This window comes from Branchiostoma belcheri, unplaced genomic scaffold (assembly GCF_001625305.1).
Source record: "Branchiostoma belcheri isolate BF01 breed outbred unplaced genomic scaffold, Haploidv18h27 scaffold1, whole genome shotgun sequence".
NCBI lineage: Eukaryota > Metazoa > Chordata > Leptocardii > Amphioxiformes > Branchiostomatidae > Branchiostoma > Branchiostoma belcheri.
This window is the reverse complement of record NW_017802379.1, coordinates 10626437-10644521: the sequence shown is the minus strand read 5'-3', so window position 1 is coordinate 10644521 and position 18085 is coordinate 10626437. Positions and strand designations below refer to the sequence as shown.

The window sequence follows — 18085 nt, the reverse complement described above, 5'->3', positions numbered from 1 at the left end:
TAACCGCCCTTCGGCGTAACACACCAGCTTCGCAGGCACGCGGCGTGGCGGCAGCTAGCTATATCACACCGAACGACTTGTTACACTCAATCTTTGCACATTTGATTGCAGGAGTTGTTTAAAGCTTTCTAGTGATGATGCCCCAACTGTGCTTGGTGGCAACGAGTTCCAGTCTACGATAGTTCTGCTGGGGAAATACGAGTTTTTGAATACCTCAATTCTTGGTTGATAACTCTGATATTTGAAGGCATGACTGTTTCTTGTTCTTTTCTGCTACAGTATTCAAAATAACGAAATAACCCACAGTGTTATCTAATACCACCTATTCAATCTGGCTACACATAGTGCGTTTATCGTGCGTTGGTCACTTATTCACCGCTGAAGGTTCGTTGATCAGTTTTGTATTGTCAACAGCAAAGCCAGCATACAAAGGTGCGCACTTTTTTTAACATTAATATTTTGCGTAGACGAAGTATCAAAAGGCATCATCTGATAATAAGTATTTGCACCACTCCAGCTATATAGATTAATGGGAAAATGAAAGATATTACAAAAGACTCGGTTGTACTATTCCTCCTTAATGTGAAGACTATTCATCATCATCTGGTCATGAGAGTTTCACGGATGCTCCTGACTCTTTTCCGCTAGCCCTCCCTATCCTCCATGGCCCTCGGCAGGTCTTCTGGTCTATTACCAAGCAGCAAATTTACATTGTTGCATTTGTTAGACTCATACATTATGACAGGCAATGACTACTAAATCTAAGTAATCCAAAAGAACTTATAACCTATATATTACTTGGTTCATGTGCTGCTGGAAGTCATGTTGCCTTTTTTCACCGTTAGAAGTTTGTTAAATACTTGTATACACGTGTGCCGCATGTACATGTACAAGCATCATTTACAAAAATGGAATCATATATAGCAGTTACCGTATATTCCATAAAGTATTTCATGTGGATTTGACAAGAAGCAGAATAATACATGACCAACAAACCTCATAGCAATTAACCATATAATGTTGCCAACTATGAACTGAAACACATCTTTAACCTCGTGAAAAATTTAACCTGAATTATCTAAGTACATCTTCAACAGCTCTCCGTATCGCTGTCCCAGCTCCAATGCATACGCCTGCTTGTCGTCTTCGCTCCACGTCTTGGAACGCTTCTGCTCCTCCTGTACTGCATCCAGACACAGCAGCCGAACGTCAAACCTGACCAGCCCGACCTCATGCTCATCTTCCTCCCGTAATACGGCTTCAAACATGCGGTAGTTGTGTTCCAGCGCTCCGGGGACTAGCGCACGGGCGGTGTAGGGTAGAGCGCGCTTTTCTCCAAGGTGATGGACGTGGAAGTGGATTTCAACAAGACTTTCATCATCTACATCCACATCCTGGAAGTAGAAGACTCGTCGGCAGTGTCGCACGAAGGTGGAACCTGTTTTCTCATCAGACTCTTCGCACCAAGCATTATTTGACGTTTCTTTGGCTTTAGCTTCTACAACAACGGCAAGGCGCTCTCCTGGGCTGTGGATAGGAACATCGTGAAATATGATGTCAAGGATTGAGACCGACATGACATGCTCGCTATCATCTTTCTCTTCCTTGCCTATCTTTCTCCATCCGAGGTCTACCATAGCGTCGATCTCTTCTCCGTGATGAGTGGCGATTTGTTCGCAAGCCTCGCCTAGCTCACGTCTGTAAGATGTTTGGTTTGGGGTGGTCTTCTCTTGGACGAAGACTTTCAAGACATCGGCGACGCTGAAAGGTGCAGTTGCGTCTTGAGTTTGCTGGACCATTTCTTGTGCTTGTCGAAGAGGTGGCACATGTACAAGGGCTAAGGCGGGGGACAGCAATTGGAAGACATGTGGAACTTTCGATGGAGGTTCTCCATTGTTTCGTTGTATTGGTCGTCCATGAAGGCTGTCATGGGCCACATGGAGTGCCTTCAGTACTGTAGTAGCTAGATGAGGCGCTATCTCGATTCTTGGAACCTCTGAGGCTACGAGGAACAGCGAAGTACCGTCTCCCACAAAGTAATGTGGAAAACCCTTGTCGGTAGGCTCCAAGATCAAGTCATAGATGTAGTCATCAGCATTCTCGGCAGTAGCAGGATGTTGATCTAACAAGCTGACCGAGGCCGGGTGAGGCTCTTGGTTTTTCAGGGACAAGAGGGCTGTTCCTTCCTCAATCTTGGTAATTCCGAGCCGTGAAAGCGTTGGAACCAAGTTTACTAGTGTCCTAGGAGACACCGCAGCGAGCCCGTGGCCTCCCTCTTCGCCCTTGTGCCCAGCTGCCGTAACAAAAGGATGGGTTTCTGTGAAACTGAAGGAGCAACCGTTGATGGAGTATAAGAGACGCCCCTTCCGTCTTGGAGTTGACAGTACTGCGACTCGTCGCGGACCCTGCAGCGTGAAGACGTCTTGGCCTACCTCGACTGAGCGGATGGGAAGAAGGGTAGTCCCGTCCGCCATGAGCACCTTCGTGTCCCGTGAAAAACAGCTGGTGAATATATTACCTCCGCCGCCACCACCACCGCCTCCACTGCCGCCGCTAGTACGGTACCCTCTCCCTGGTTGGCCGTCTGCTGTAAACTCGAAAGAGTTTTCTTCCTTCATCATTGTGGGAGGGACGGGGTATGGGCCAGGAGTGATGACTGTGATGGGCACTGTCTTCAAAATTCCTGCTGCCGCATCACCCTCGATGTCTTGTGATGTGATAGCCGCCGGGTTCATCCAGGCCGTGTAGCTTGTCCAGTTCCCCACTCCTACCTCAGGCGGAATCAGGAGCTCCTTCCTGCTGAGCTGTTGGATGATGTTGTCTATCTCTGCATTGCTGGCGCCTAGCAGGTGTAGCTTCACCCAGTGATGGTACAGGTCCCAAGCCGCGTCTGTCCACATACCTTCAGCTGCAATAGCCCTTTTTGCCGTGATCCAAGCATCAGATGTCAGTGCCGATTCGTAATGCTGCCTTGCCGATGCCTTATCTGCGATCGTGCTGTATGTTCCTTTCACGTAGGTTTCACTGAAGACCTTGGCATAAAACTCCATTGAACGTGCTTTAAGCTCGGCGTTCTTCCTGTTTACAGCGTTGTTGATGTCGTCCCGTTTCAGCTGCTTTCGCAGGTCTGTGGTGAGGTTGTACATGGCCTGGCAGAGAGAGGCGACTGAAAAGTCCGACCACCAGTTGTTGTCTAGGCCGGTGAGGGAGACATCCCCCTCGTAAGGTGCTGAGTTATGGTTGGGAAAGAAAATATCTACGAACCTGTCTCCGCTGCCGAACATCTCGGTGTGACTGCCTGGCGTGGAGCTTTTGAGTTTGCTGACGAGAGTGGCGCGGGCTGCTTTACCGGAGTCATTCCCACCCGTGGTCGGTAGTTCACCGAACAGCTGAAGAAAAGGGTGAAAAGACACAACGTTTCAACAGGAATGTTTAAACAGAGTCTATTATTACCTATACAATACTCTATGTGTTTAGTCATTTGCTCAATCATCATGACCACGTAGATTTCATAATGAAGGCAACTTATTATTATTTTTTAGCTAAACTATTTTTTATTCGTACGCTTGCATCAGTTTTTGGGTTCTTATGGTATGCCATCCATATAATCCAGAACGACCTTATTAATCTTTTTACAGAATGAAATGACAGCCTTTTAGAAGGCTTATATTGTGAATCATTGTTTAGGTCAACTAGTCAAGTTTGCCAGTGATTTCCAATGTTAGTTCGGTGCCCAGAAGTGGTCCCTGCCTGTACTAAACTAACTCGTCTGAAACTTTGTTTACAAAACAAGTTGATTCGACCTGATCAACTTTTCCCTAGGGAGTGGAAATGCGATGTTGTCATGTGGCAGAAAGAAATTGAAAACAGGCTTTTGTTTACAGGTTTGATTTATTTTGGTCTAGATGAGTGCAGCGCTGATAAATGCACTGCTCGTTTGGCCGTGCATAAAAACTTGCAATGCAATAGAATCATCTTATATTAAGACTTTGTTTCAAGGCACAATTCAAAACACTGTGCAAAATGTCTAGTTTTGCGAAAAATCCTACAATAGACATTTGAAATTTGCCACACTAAAGTAGCCTTTTGGCTACCTGTTCCTCATTGTTTACATTTTTTACCGGCAGAGAGAAGGTTCAAGACAATTACGGTGCCTCGGGTATGATTGATTATAGGGTAGAATCTCATTAAATTTTCACAGTAGGTTGACTTGTCTGGTCAAATACCATAGCAGTTGAGAGATCACAAATAGAATTGCTAACATTGCTAAAGCTTCGGTCACAACCCGCCGTCCGCGCAACTGCTTGCTGTCTATGTGCAAAAACGTGGGCAAAATATGGGGATCCGTAATTGGTGAGTACGCCATCGTACGGAATCCAAAGGATTTGGGAGCACGCAGACACACCGTGTTAAAACTTTGCGTGGGGGCTGCGGATTCACCCCCCTGTACGGGCCAATACGGGCGACGCGAGTGTCATGTACGTACCGTACGTAAGCAGCACGTGTAAGTGCGGCCTGCATACGGTAAAGTGGCAATCACACATAGATCGTTACTTGTAAGCACGTACAACTTATTAAATTTTCACAGTAGGTTGACTTGTCTGTATAGTCAAAGTCACAAGGTCAGGTATGATCACAGTTGAGGGATCACATGCCAAATAGAATTGCTTACACTCTTTGACCCCGGGGAAGTTATTTGGTAGGTATTAGCATATCTATACAAAAGGTTGTCTGTTGCTTCGTAGATTGTCATCGTGGTTATGTCTTTTTCTGAAAGCTGTGTGGAATTTTCGAATTAGCTGACCACTCAGAGCTTCAGACTTATTCAGATTTTTGTCTGAACTAACTTAAGGTTATTTACTTACATAACTTGAATGCATTTTTCTGGGTGACAGACAAGGTCTCTCACTGCACTACAGATGATCGCTCAACACATTAAATCCAAGAAAAACAACAACTGCATGCGAAAGAATCTTCTTTCCTTCTTTGCACCTGTATATGAAAATGATTAAAACCTATTGGTGAACGATTGTTTGAAACCAACTTAAATTGGTGTATTTTTTGGGGGGGTAACAACTGACTTTTCGTGCAATGTGTGGGTCTTTGTTTGAATGCTACGAAGAGGGAAGTTTTCGTTTTACCTGTAAAAGTTTGAAAGTTGCGAAAGTTAGGCATGAATTTGGTGACTACGTCAAAGAACTCACTTCTGTCTGGAAGTAACTTGAATTTTGCATAAGAGCATAAGTCTATGTATTTGTCCGTAAGTATTTAAACAAAAATGATAATCTAAGATATAAACTTGTATTTCTACATGTGTGTCACCTCAGCGCAACTTGTACTAAGTTGCAGTCTTACCTGTTGTAGTTAGTTAAATTTAGCCTGTAGGTGTATACAGATCAATGTTTAGTTGTGTTTGTATGTGTAATACGACTCCAGGAAGACTAGTTTTTTATAGATACTCTGTACAAACTCATGGAGTTCGATTTGATAAAATAAACTAATGAACACTTACATGTACCACAGTGTCGTTAGGTATAGCGGCGATTGCCTCCGAAACTCTCGCATACAAGGCGTCCATTTCAGTATGACGTTGCAGAACCAATGTCAGTCAACGACGAGGCTACCAGGAGCAATGTTATCTGTAGCGGTTAACATAATGGACATGCTCTACTTTACCTACTATATTTTGTAGTGTGACCAATCAAATCTGATTTTCTTAATTAGATTAAAGACAACGTTAACCAACTAATCAATCAAACAACCAACCAATCAATGTGACTCTATAGCACAATGGTTACAACAGGTATAATGCTTAGCAAGTGATCATTTTTCTTAATTCTTAGGAAGTTGAAAAACCTAGCTACGTTATTCTGCATAGAGAACACAAACTGCATCATATACAGTATGAAATTATAACAGCATGTTTAAGACATTCTTAATCAAGACTGGTCTTTTTATCATGACTATCCATCTGAGGGATTTTGAGATATCTTCTTCTTTAAGAATTATGAGAGACGAAGCTAGATATATGCCTGACACTGCAAGTAGAGGTCACGTATTTCTGTCGTCTGATCACGATTTCCCTCACGTAGACACACGTATGACAAGGAGGTACACAGACAAACAAACACACACACAGTGCACACACATACACACTAAACGTACTTAACTTGTATATGGACCATATTTGTACCAAACAGATTAAAGTTAGATTACTACTTACTGTTGTTTCAAGTACAGTGCTTACTGTATAGGCCGCCGTGCACTTTAACCCTGCAAAGTTGTTAAACCAGTTTAGTTGGGGGAGGGGGCGTTCCAGTAACTACTGTAATTCCTGATCTTTTCCACTGTACTGTTATGTTCACTGTTTTCAATTGTCACTTCTGTACTGTGCACTTATCATTACAGTTAACAAATAATTCCTGGACTTTCTCCTTCTTGCACCTGTTGCCATCGTGAATATATCTTTCCGTGAACATGTCCATTTTTTTCAGACCGTAAACTTTTGCTACGGTGAACATTAAGTGAATTACAGTACTAGTACCCTTGCTGTCATACTCAAACAACACACCTTGACCTACAGACCTTGACATAACATATATTAAAACTGAAGATACGGATTCTTTTAATCGAAGAAATGTAGCAGGTGCACTTTTTCTATAAAGATTGCGTTCTAAGGCATCAGGGACTTTTTTAACACCGTGTTTTTAAAACCTTGTCATCTATCGAGAAGAAATGTTTCACACAGCGCATCTCAAAAGGTTAGTTAGATATGACCAGACCATACATTAATTACTTCAAGGCGAGGTATTTACTAGCTCTATGGGATTTGTTTTAGATTTAAGGGTGTACAAAGGTTGAATTTTTGGAGAGAACCATCATTTGATTATGCCAGAGGGTTAAAGGGTAGAGACGGGGAAACCTGGTACAGCCAGTACACATGACCTTTTGCATAGTGTAAGTTAATTTACTGCGATGAGCTTGGACGCCATTGTGTACCATGTATCATGTTGGACTTTCTTACTTCTCGAAACTTCCCAAGTTCGTTCGAATGTTTCGCATAATTGTGTAAAATTAATATTTTACCTTTTTATAATTTATAACAAGGAATACCTTAAATTCGTACGTGCCCTAACTTCGAATCTTCTTCGGATTTTTACTGTTCTTATTATGCATAATTACGCCGTGTTTCTTGCCACTGACTTTACTAATTAAAACGGTTAGTAAACATAGTCAATGCATACATCTGTTATTTGCATGCTTCTATATAGTTCTATATATAGTTAGTTATTGAACAGTATGGATGCATTTCTTATCCAAATATGTTCTCTACACAAATGTTTTCAAAATTCATTCATCAAAACCTGACCACTGTGATAATTAGCGATAGAGCGCCGTGAGTTCGAGCGCGGGGAAAAAGTGTTCGATGTTAGGGCACCCCTCGTTATTTGTTTACTCATGCATCTAGTGACTGGCAATTTGCAGGGATTTGTCTGTCCGGACATCAAAACTCAGCACTAGCATCCTTTAAGTCATATTGGTCATATCCTACTGATGCAAAGGTGACAGAAAAAGATTTCTAGATTTTCCAAATTATTATTGAAATCAAAATAAAACCACCCCTACCCAGCCCTGCCCAACCCTTGCCCAACCCGCCATGCCCAGCATAGATAACATGCCAATCGGCCGATGGTGCCACCTGTGCAGGAAAGAGGGGGAGAGGGGCATATACGGGTTTTAATTATCTTAACAAGGATAACTCAAAGGCCTCTATTGTACCACGCCATTTTAGTCGGTACTGCCGTAGACGGTACAAGTTTCCTTTCTTTTTCTTAAACGGAACGTCTTTTCTTATATTTGCAAAGTCATAATTGTTTAGAAATTCCTCCACCCCTTTGGTGTCAATTAAATAAATCGCCCGACCAATGAGGAATCACCTTGAGAACAATATAGGGTGGCCACTTGAACTTGAGCCCACACCGACAGTTTTCGTCTAGCGAACAAATATCCGCACACCAAGTCGGAGAATTCGCATAGATTTATATACGTCTAAACGTTAACCTCAACTCTTGCAAGGTAAGCATTACTCCTGATATTCATAAGTAAATAGAAATAGGTAGGAGGTAAGGAAAGCATGTCAAAATGTAGGTGACCTCTACTATACAGTTGAACTGAATTGTGGTGATAGATAGCACAACTTACGCCGGTATTCTGCTAAACTCTTTCAGTCCAATTAATGTTTTGAATACTACTGGTGACCACAAGACATGATCGCAACCAGTTATGGTGGAGTTGCCGATGTCGTAGGTTGTCGTAAGGTTTCGATTTAGGATTTCCAAGCAGATTGAAAAAAATAACCACGGAGACAGTCGAACACAATTTGCATTGTCACCGGGGATGTATGATCGGATTCGTCGCAAAATTGTGTAACATATATAGTTATATTTGTTGTCGACTCATGCATGTAGTGACCGTCAATTCTAGATGTCATTTGTCATCAAGAATACCGCGTAAGTTACTTGTAGGAAATATCCAGAGGATGGTCCAAAAGCTATGTATGATAATGGACTGAAGGAATTAGTTTGCCAAGATATTAATACTCAACACTAATATATTTATGTCATGGGTAATATCCAATAGACTCCCCAATACCGATGCAAGGGCGAGAAATATAAGGATTTTCTTAGATTTTCCAATCTCTTAGTAAGTGAAATCTGCCCAACCCTGCCCAACCCTTGCCAAACCCCGCCCAACCCAGCATAGATAACATGCCAATCGGCCGATGATGCCACCTGTGCAGGAAAGAGGGGGAGAGGGGCATATACGGGTTAACAAGGATAACTCAAAAGCTTGATTGTACCACAACGTTTCTGTCAGTATTGCCGTGGACAATACAAGCTTCTTTTTTTCTTAAACAAAACTTCTTCTTTTATATATTTTCAAAGCCATAAGTGTTAGAAATTCCGTCACCCCTTTGGTTTCAATTAAAGATATCGCCCGACCAATGAGGAATCACCTTGAGAACAATATAGGGTGGCCACTTGAACTTGAGCCCACACCGACAGTTTTCGTCTAGCGAACAAAAGTCCGCACACCAAGTCGGAGAATTCGCATAGATTTATATACGTCTAAACGTTAACCTCGACTCTTGCAAGGTAAGCATTACTCCTGATATTCATAAGTAAATAGAAATAGGTAGGAGGTAAGGAAAGCATGTCAAAATGTAGGTGACCTCTACAATACAGTTGAACTGAATTGTGGTGATAGATAGCACAACTTACACCGGTATTCTGCTAAACTTTTTCAGTCCAATTAATGTTTTGAATACTACTGGTGACCACAAGACATGATCGCAACCAGTTATGGTGGAGTTGCCGATGTCGTAGGTTGTCGTAAGGTTTTGATTTAGGATTTCCAAGCAGATTGAAACCACCACGGAGACAGTCAAACACAATTTGCATTGTCACAGGGGATGCATGATCGGATACGTCGCAAAATTGTGTAACATATATAGTTATATTTGTTGTCGACTCATGCATGTAGTGACCGTCAATTCTAGATGTCATTTGTCATCAAGAATACCACGTAAGTTACTTGTAGGAAATAACCAGGTGATGGTCCAAAAGCTATGTATGATAATGGACAGCAGGAATTAGTTTGTCCAGATATTGATACTCAACACTAATATATTTATGTCATGGGTAATATCCAATAGACTCCCCAATACCTATGCAAGGGCGAGAAATATAAGGATTTTCTTAGATTTTCCAATCTCTTAGTAAGTGAAATCTGCCCAACCCTGCCCAACCCTTGCCAAACCCCGCCCAACCCAGCATAGATAACATGCCAATCGGCCGATGATGCCACCTGTGCAGGAAAGAGGGGGAGAGGGGCATATACGGGTTAACAAGGATAACTCAAAAGCTTGATTGTACCACAACGTTTCTGTCAGTATTGCCGTGGACAATACAAGCTTCTTTTTTTCTTAAACAAAACTTCTTCTTTTATATATTTTCAAAGCCATAAGTGTTAGAAATTCCGTCACCCCTTTGGTTTCAATTAAAGATATCGCCCGACCAATGAGGAATCACCTTGAGAACAATATAGGGTGGCCACTTGAACTTGAGCCCACACCGACAGTTTTCGTCTAGCGAACAAAAGTCCGCACACCAAGTCGGAGAATTCGCATAGATTTACATACGTCTAAAAGTTAATCTCGACTCTTGCAAGGTAAGCATTAATTCAGATATTCATAGGTAAATAGATGTAGGTAGGAGGTAAGGAAAGCATGGCAAAATGTAGGTGACCTCTACTATACAGTTGAACTGAATTGTGGTGATAGATACCACAACTTACACCGGTATTCTGCTAAACTCTTTCAGTCCAATTAATGTTTTGAATACTACTGGTGACCACAAGACATGATCGCAACCAGTTATGGTGGAGTTGCCGATGTCGTAGGTTGTCGTGAGGTTTTGATTTTAGGATTTCCAAGCAGATTGNGTCACCGGGGATGCATGATCGGATACGTCGCAAACTTGTGTAGAATATATAGTTATACTTGTTGTTGACTCATGTATGGAGTCTATTGTAGGTGTCTTTTCATCATAGAGAATACCGCGTAAGTTTCTTGTAGGAAATATCCAGAGGATGGTCCAAAAGCTATGTATGATAATGGACTGCAGGAATTAGTTTGTCCAGATATTAATACTCAACACTAATATATTTATGTCATGGGTAATATCCAATAGACTCCCCAATACCGATGCAAGGGCGAGAAATATAAGAATTTTCTTAGATTTTCCAATCTCTTAGTAAGTGAAATCTGCCCAACCCTGCCCAACCCTTGCCCAACCCAGCATAGATAACATGCCAATCGGCCGATGATGCCACCTGTGCAGGAAAGAGGGGGAGAGGGGCATATACGGGTTTTAATTATCTTAACAAGGATAACACAAAGGAATGATTGTACCACACCATTTTAGTCGGTATTGCAATGGACTGTACAAGTTTCTTTCCTTTTTCTTAAATGAAACGTCTTTTTTTTTATATTTGCAAAGCCATAAGTGTTAAAAAATACCACCACCCCTTTGGTGTCAATTAAATATATCGCCCGACCAATGAGGAATCACCTTGAAAACAATATAGGGTGTTCACTTGAACTTGAGCCCACACCGACAGTTTTCGTCTAGCGAACAAAAGTCCGCACACCAAGTCGGAGTATTCGCATACAAGTCGGAGTATTCGCATACAAGTCGGAGTATTCGCATAGATTTACATACACTTGAAGACAGAAGAAAGATGTCTAGACTATGCATGATGTACAAAATGACTAATAAACTGGTGGATGTCCCAACTACTAAGTACCTAATACCAGCCCAGAAGAGAACAAGAAATAGCCACGCATTCAAGTACCAGAGTTATCAACCAAGGATTGAGGTGTTCAAGAATTCATTCTTTCCTAGAACTATCGCAGAGTGGAACTCACTGTCACCAAGTACAGTAGGGGCACTGTCAATAGATAGCTTTAAACAATGTCTAGAGCTAGAAGTTCAAGGGTTAGGTGTAACAAGTCGATCGGTGTAATATAGCCAGCTGCCGCCGCGCCGCGTGCCTGCGAAGCTGGTGTGTTACGCCGAAAGGCGGTTATACCGGCTATACAGATACAGATACAGATACAGATACGTCTAAAAGTTAATCTCGACTCTTGCAAGGTAAGCATTACTCCTGATATTCATAAGTAAATAGAAATAGGTAGGAGGTGACGAAAGCATGTCAAAATGTAGGTGACCTCTACTATACAGTTGAACTGAATTGTGGTGATAGATACCACAACTTACACCGGTATTCTGCTAAACTCTTTCAGTCCAATTAATGTTTTGAATACTACTGGTGACCACAAGACATGATCGCAACCAGTTATGGTGGAGTTGCCGATGTCGTAGGTTGTCGTAAGATTCTGATTGAGGATTTCCAAGCAGATTGAAACAACCACGGAGACAGTCGAACACAATTTGCATTGTCACCGGGGATGCATGATCGGATTCGTCGCAAAATTGTGTAACATATATAGTTATATTTGTTGTCGACTCATGCATGTAGTGACCGTCAATTGTAGATGTCATTTGTCATCAAGAATACCACGTAAGTTACTTGTAGGAAATATCCAGAGGATGGTCCAAAAGCTATGTATGATAATGGACTGAAGGAATTAGTTTGCCAATATATTAATACTCAACCCTAATATATTTATGTCATGGGTAATATCCAATGGACTCCCCAATACCGATGCAAGGGCAAGAAATATAAGGATTTTCTTAGATTTTCCAATCTATTGGTAAGTGAAATCTGCCCAACCCTGCCCAACCCTTGCCCAACCCAGCATAGATAACATGCCAATCGGCCGATGATGCCACCTGTGCAGGAAAGAGGGGGAGAGGGGCATATACGGGTTTTAATTATCTTAACAAGGATAACTCAAAGGCCTCTATTGTACCACGCCCATTTTAGTCGGTACTGCCGTAGACGGTACAAGTTTCCTTTCTTTTTCTTAAACGGAACGTCTTTTCTTATATTTGCAAAGTCATAATTGTTTAGAAATTCCTCCACCCCTTTGGTGTCAATTAAATAAATCGCCCGACCAATGAGGAATCACCTTGAGAACAATATAGGGTGGCCACTTGAACTTGAGCCCACACCGACAGTTTTCGTCTAGCGAACAAATATCCGCACACCAAGTCGGAGTATTCGCATAGATTTATATACGTCTAAACGTTAACCTCAACTCTTGCAAGGTAAGCATTACTCCTGATATTCATAAGTAAATAGATGTAGGTAGGAGGTAAGGAAAGCATGTCAAAATGTAGGTGACCTCTACTATACAGTTGAACTGAATTGTGGTGATAGATACCACAACTTACACCGGTATTCTGCTAAACTCTTTCAGTCCAATTAATGTTTTGAATACTACTGGTGACCACAAGACATGATCGCAACCAGTTATGGTGGAGTTGCCGATGTCGTAGGTTGTCGTGAGGTTTTGATTTAGGATTTCCAAGCAGATTGAAAAAAACATGGAGACAGTCGAACACAATTTGCATTGTCACCGAGAATGCATAGTCGGATGCGTCGCAAAATTGTGTAACATATATATAATTATATTTGTTGTCGACTCATGCATGTAGTGACTGTCTATTGTGGATGTCTTTTTATCATCCTGAATACCACGTAAGTTACTTGTAGGAAATAACCAGGTGATGGTCCAAAAGCTATGTATGATAATGGACAGCAGGAATTAGTTTGTCCAGATATTGATACTCAACACTAATATATTTATGTCATGGGTAATATCCAATGGACTCCCCAATACCGATGCAAGGGCGAGAAATATAAGGATTTTCTTAGATTTTCCAATCTATTGGTAAGTGAAATCTGCCCAACCCTGCCCAACCCTTGCCCAACCCAGCATAGATAACATGCCAATCGGCCGATGATGCCACCTGTGCAGGAAAGAGGGGGAGAGGGGGCATATACGGGTTTTAATTATCTTAACAAGGATTACTCAAAGGCTTGATTGTACCATACAATTTTAATCGGTATTGGCGTGGGTGGTACAGTTTCTTTCCTTTTTCTTAAACAAAACTTCTTTTTGTGTTTGCAAAGCAATAAGTGTTAAAAATTCCGTCAACCCTTTGGTGCCAATTAAAGATATCGCCCGACCATTGAAGAGTCACATTAAAAACAATATAGGGTGGCCACTTGAACTCGGGGTCGGAAGTCGGGGGATTTGCATAGGTAGAGGGTAAGGAAGGCATGTTGAAATGTAAGTGACCTCTACTATATAGTTGAACTTAATCGTGGTGATAGATAGCACAACTTACACCGGTATTCTGCTAAACTCTTTCAGTCCAATGTTTGGAATACTGGTGACCACAAGATATGATCGCAACCAGTTATGGTGGAGTTGCCGATGTCGTAGGTTGTCGTAAGATTTTAATTTAGGATTTCCACGCAGATTGAAACAACCACGGAGAAAAGTCGAACACAATTTGCATTGTCACCGAGGATGCATGATCGGATGCGTCGCAAAATTGTGTAGAATATATAGTTATACTTGTTGTTGACTCATGTATGGAGTGACTGAATATTTTAGATGTCTTTTCATCATCCTGGATACCACGTAAGTTACTTGTAGGAAATAACCAGGTGATGGTCCAAAAGCTATGTATGATAATGGACTGAAGGAATTAGTTTGTCCAGATATTTTAATATCTGGTCAAACTAATACTCAACACTAATATATTTATGTCATGGGTAATATCCAATAGACTCCGCAATACCGATGCAAGGCGAGAAATAAAAGCATTTTCTTAGATTTTCCAATATAAAAGCATTTTCTTAGATTTTTCAATCTCTTAGTAAGTGAAATCTGCCCAACCCTGCCCAACCCTTGCCAAACCCCGCCCAACCCAGCTTAGATAGCATGCCAATCGGCCGATGATGCCACCTGTGCAGGAAAGAGGGGGAGAGGGGCATATACGGGTTTTAATTATCTTAACAAGGATTACTCAAAGGCTTGATTGTACCATACAATTTTAATCGGTATTGGCGTGGGTGGTACAGTTTCTTTCCTTTTTCTCAAACAAAACTTCTTTTTGTGTTTGCAAAGCAATAAGTGTTAAAAATTCCGTCAACCCTTTGGTGCCAATTAAAGATATCGCCCGACCATTGAAGAGTCACATTATAGGGTGGCCACTTGAACTCGGGGTTGGAAGTCGGGGGATTTGCATAGGTAGAGGGTAAGGAAGGCATGTTGAAATGTAAGTGACCTCTACTATATAGTTAAACTGAATCGTGGTGATAGATAGCACAACTTGCACCCGTTCGGTATTCTGCTAAACTCTTTCAGTCCAATGTTTGGAATACTAGTGACCACAAGATCTGATCGCAACCAGTTATGGTGGAGTTGCCGATGTCGTAGCTTATTGTAAGATTTTGATATAGGATTGAAACAACCAAGGAGAAAAGTTGAACACACTTTGTCACCGAGGATGCATAATCGGACGATCTTACGATAACTACAGCGATCCCTTAAAACATTATTGGTCTTGGTTGGATATTTGATATTTAGTACGTTTAACCCCAGGCTCATATCTCCGTCAAGGGACTTAATAGCAACAATTAAAGATTTCAGAAGGTCGTTAGACTAGCTCATCATTCCGTTCAATGAGCAGATATTACATTAGATCATTGCATTAGTATGCTGAGCACTGTTCAATCCTTGAGCTTGCGAGGGAGCGTTACTCGAAGAACAAATTATTCTGAACAAATTGTCAAGAGCTTGATATTTCAGGCAGGGAGATATGTAAACTCTTAAGGCCTTCGGTCTCAACAGGCACAGGGAACAGTATATATATATTAGTGCGGTCCGGAATGGCTGTATAGATAAGGAAATCTATTCCTGTCATGGAGGGAGGATACAGACTCGGTTACGTTTGGGACCGAATTTTTAATTACGAAGTAGAAGTTGTGTTTTGATTAAATATCAACTATGTACATATTACACACCTCTACGTTTGGTGCCACATTGTAGATGTATACTGTTCTATATAACTGTTGTTTGTTTTTACAAGATAGCAATTATGTATATTTCACACTCCTGTACGTTTGGGATCACATTGTATATACGGTTCCGGTAACCGTGTAGATCTGTAAACATTTACGTGTGGGAACGCATCTATAGCATCGACATGTGCTGTGCAATGTGAACCAGTCAGAGCTGCCCTGAGGAAACTGACAGACGGTCACTGAAACATCAGTTGAATAAAACACTTCGTTGTGTGTTAAGATTTATTCAATATTATACATTCTTGAATAATCTACCCCTTTTTTATTAACCTACATGTATACTCTTTTATCCACAGCATGAAGGTTGCTTTGCTGATAGCTGTCATGTTGGCATCTACATCTGTTGTCTTCCCGTACTGGATGTTTCCGAGGAGGAGGTCGTCAAAGAAAGGTGGAGTAGTCTCATGTATTCAACATTTCCTGAATAAGAACCCAATGTGTATCGTCTCCTTGTAAGGGTGGTATCACTTCTGTGGAGGAACTTCCTTTTTAATTAATTGCCTCCATTTTTTTCTATTGCTAGTCTTGGCAAAGTGGGTAGGGTATCTGGCACAGAGCAGTTCTTTGTTCCAACAATAAAACAGTTTTAGTCCATCGAATCGTACTGAAAATTTACATCTTTACATCCATCTACAGGGGTGACATTCCAGGAGAAAGAAGAGGCTCTCCAAGACGCTGCGGCTAAGCTGGAGGAAGTGATGCATGGCGCGGAGAGTGAATCGGTCCTGGAGCTGATGAGGGAGTTTCAGGAGGTGGAGGAAAACGATGGTGCTCTCAGTGGTGCGTATACGTAAAACTCATCTAAAACTAAAAAAAAAAATGCAAATCTATTGTCTAAATTTTGTTTATATTTAGACCACTTATAGTGCATTGCTCTTACGTCAACTGTGTGGGCTTATTTAATCTGTCTGTAACAGGCGACACCTTCGAGAAGAAAGTGGCTACTCTCCAGGAGGCTGCAGCTGATATGGAGGAGAAGGTGAATGAAGTGGAGGAAGATGCCGCATTGGGTCTACTGGAGGAGGAGCTGGAGGAGCTGGAAGAGGAACTAGAGGAAGCCAAGGACGACCCTGAAGAGTGATGATGGTGAGGATAATTCTTTAAACTATATGTTCTGTTTTTATACTACACAGATAGACATCCTACAATACAATCAAAAACATAATGGTACTGTAACGTACAAGAAACAACGAACAGGAATTTTCTACTATTGGACGTTCTCTTCACTAGATAGAAATTGCTGAGCAACCGTACAGCGACCAAAGTTGGAATCTTTTGACCCTTATTTTTTTCTTTGAAAATTATGCAAGGTAAATAAGTATATGTAATATAAAAACCACAAAACACACAAAACGTAAGAAAAGTCTTTCTTTAAGTTTCAAGAAATTCCATAAACAATCCGTCAAATCTTCAATCACCCAAAGGTTTCAGCACCTAGTTGAAAGACGATGTTATATAAAGAGTCCATACTTAGTAAACTGGCCTATAGAAAAAGACAGAGAATTTAAATATATAACAAGAAGACCAGATTAGGAAAAAAATTAATTAACGTGTTGCCTTTATAATTTCAAATGACTTCAAAGTTTCCTTTTATTCTGCAGAGTCCAGATGTTACTGGCTGAGTCAAAGACAACCCGTGCAGGACCTAAGAGCTTTAGTTCACAGCTAGCTTCTTGTCTAGTTCCGTTGACAATAAGGTGAAATCGTAGTTTTAGGAATTCATATTCAGAAAACAATGAATGGCAGAGAAGGCTTATACTATAGTTTGCTATCATTAAATTTACCTTATTGAAAATGTAGCTACTTTTATTAAGACAAGACTTCGGCATAAAGAAGCAAATGTAGTTTTAAAGGTAATGGTAGGATATTTTTCCCATGTGATGACATTCACTGGTCAGTCCCCCAAAAGCTTGATGGTCAACAACTCGTAAACATTGGGGCTTCCTAATCATGTTGATTTATTCATGTGTTGTTATTACCATGTTATGTGATAACTATTAATGACGCATATTGTAGCTAATGCTATTATGACTCGTGTCCTTCTTATTTAGAAATTTCCCTTTTCTCCTTTTTCTATTGTTTTAATACAGAGGTATACCTGATATTACTATCATACGTGAAACTTAGCTTGCATTTGATAACTGCATATTACATACCATTAGAATCTAGTGTAATCCCTTTTGGTGGCAGGAATAAAAGGTTATCTATCAACTACAATGGTTTGTCTTTGTAATGTATTCTTTTGTCACACTTTTGTCTAGGTTTGTAGATGTTATTATATATCTTTTAGCATTGTTTAAATTCAGAAATTAAACGGTTTTGCAACTGATGAAATCTCAGTTGCTCTGATTTTAGTAAGACATGCTAAACGTTAGCATTTTAAACTTTCAAGATATAAAAAATATAGTTTTTTAAATAATACATAACGCTTAAAACGCTCACAAAATCTTTTTATTTT

At 40.9% G+C, this 18085-nt stretch overlaps 2 protein-coding genes across 6 annotated transcripts; one reads left to right on the top strand and one right to left on the bottom strand.

The window, feature by feature from the left end:
- Positions 1–819: 819 nt before the first annotated feature.
- Positions 820–5636, bottom strand: LOC109478561. Its single transcript, XM_019780245.1, has 2 exons — positions 5513–5636; positions 820–3389 (listed from the first exon to the last, which is right to left on the bottom strand). The coding sequence occupies exons 1-2, from the start codon at positions 5576–5578 to the stop codon at positions 1065–1067; spliced, it is 2391 nt and encodes a 796-aa protein (XP_019635804.1). The 5' UTR covers positions 5579–5636; the 3' UTR covers positions 820–1064.
- Positions 5637–6688: 1052 nt separating this feature from the next.
- LOC109485042 lies at positions 6689–17834 on the top strand. Of its 5 annotated transcripts, none has more exons than XM_019788482.1 (5): positions 6689–6761; positions 15924–16018; positions 16264–16407; positions 16545–16713; positions 17229–17834. In XM_019788482.1, exons 1-4 carry the CDS (start codon positions 6736–6738, stop codon positions 16706–16708), a joined length of 429 nt encoding a protein of 142 aa, XP_019644041.1. In that variant the 5' UTR covers positions 6689–6735; the 3' UTR covers positions 16709–16713; positions 17229–17834. The 5 variants fall into 5 exon arrangements, with proteins under 5 accessions (XP_019644041.1, XP_019644262.1, XP_019644193.1 ...); XM_019788703.1 differs by lacking the exon at positions 6689–6761 and adding an exon at positions 7968–8076; XM_019788634.1 differs by lacking the exon at positions 6689–6761 and adding an exon at positions 9014–9155.
- Positions 17835–18085: the final 251 nt, after the last annotated feature.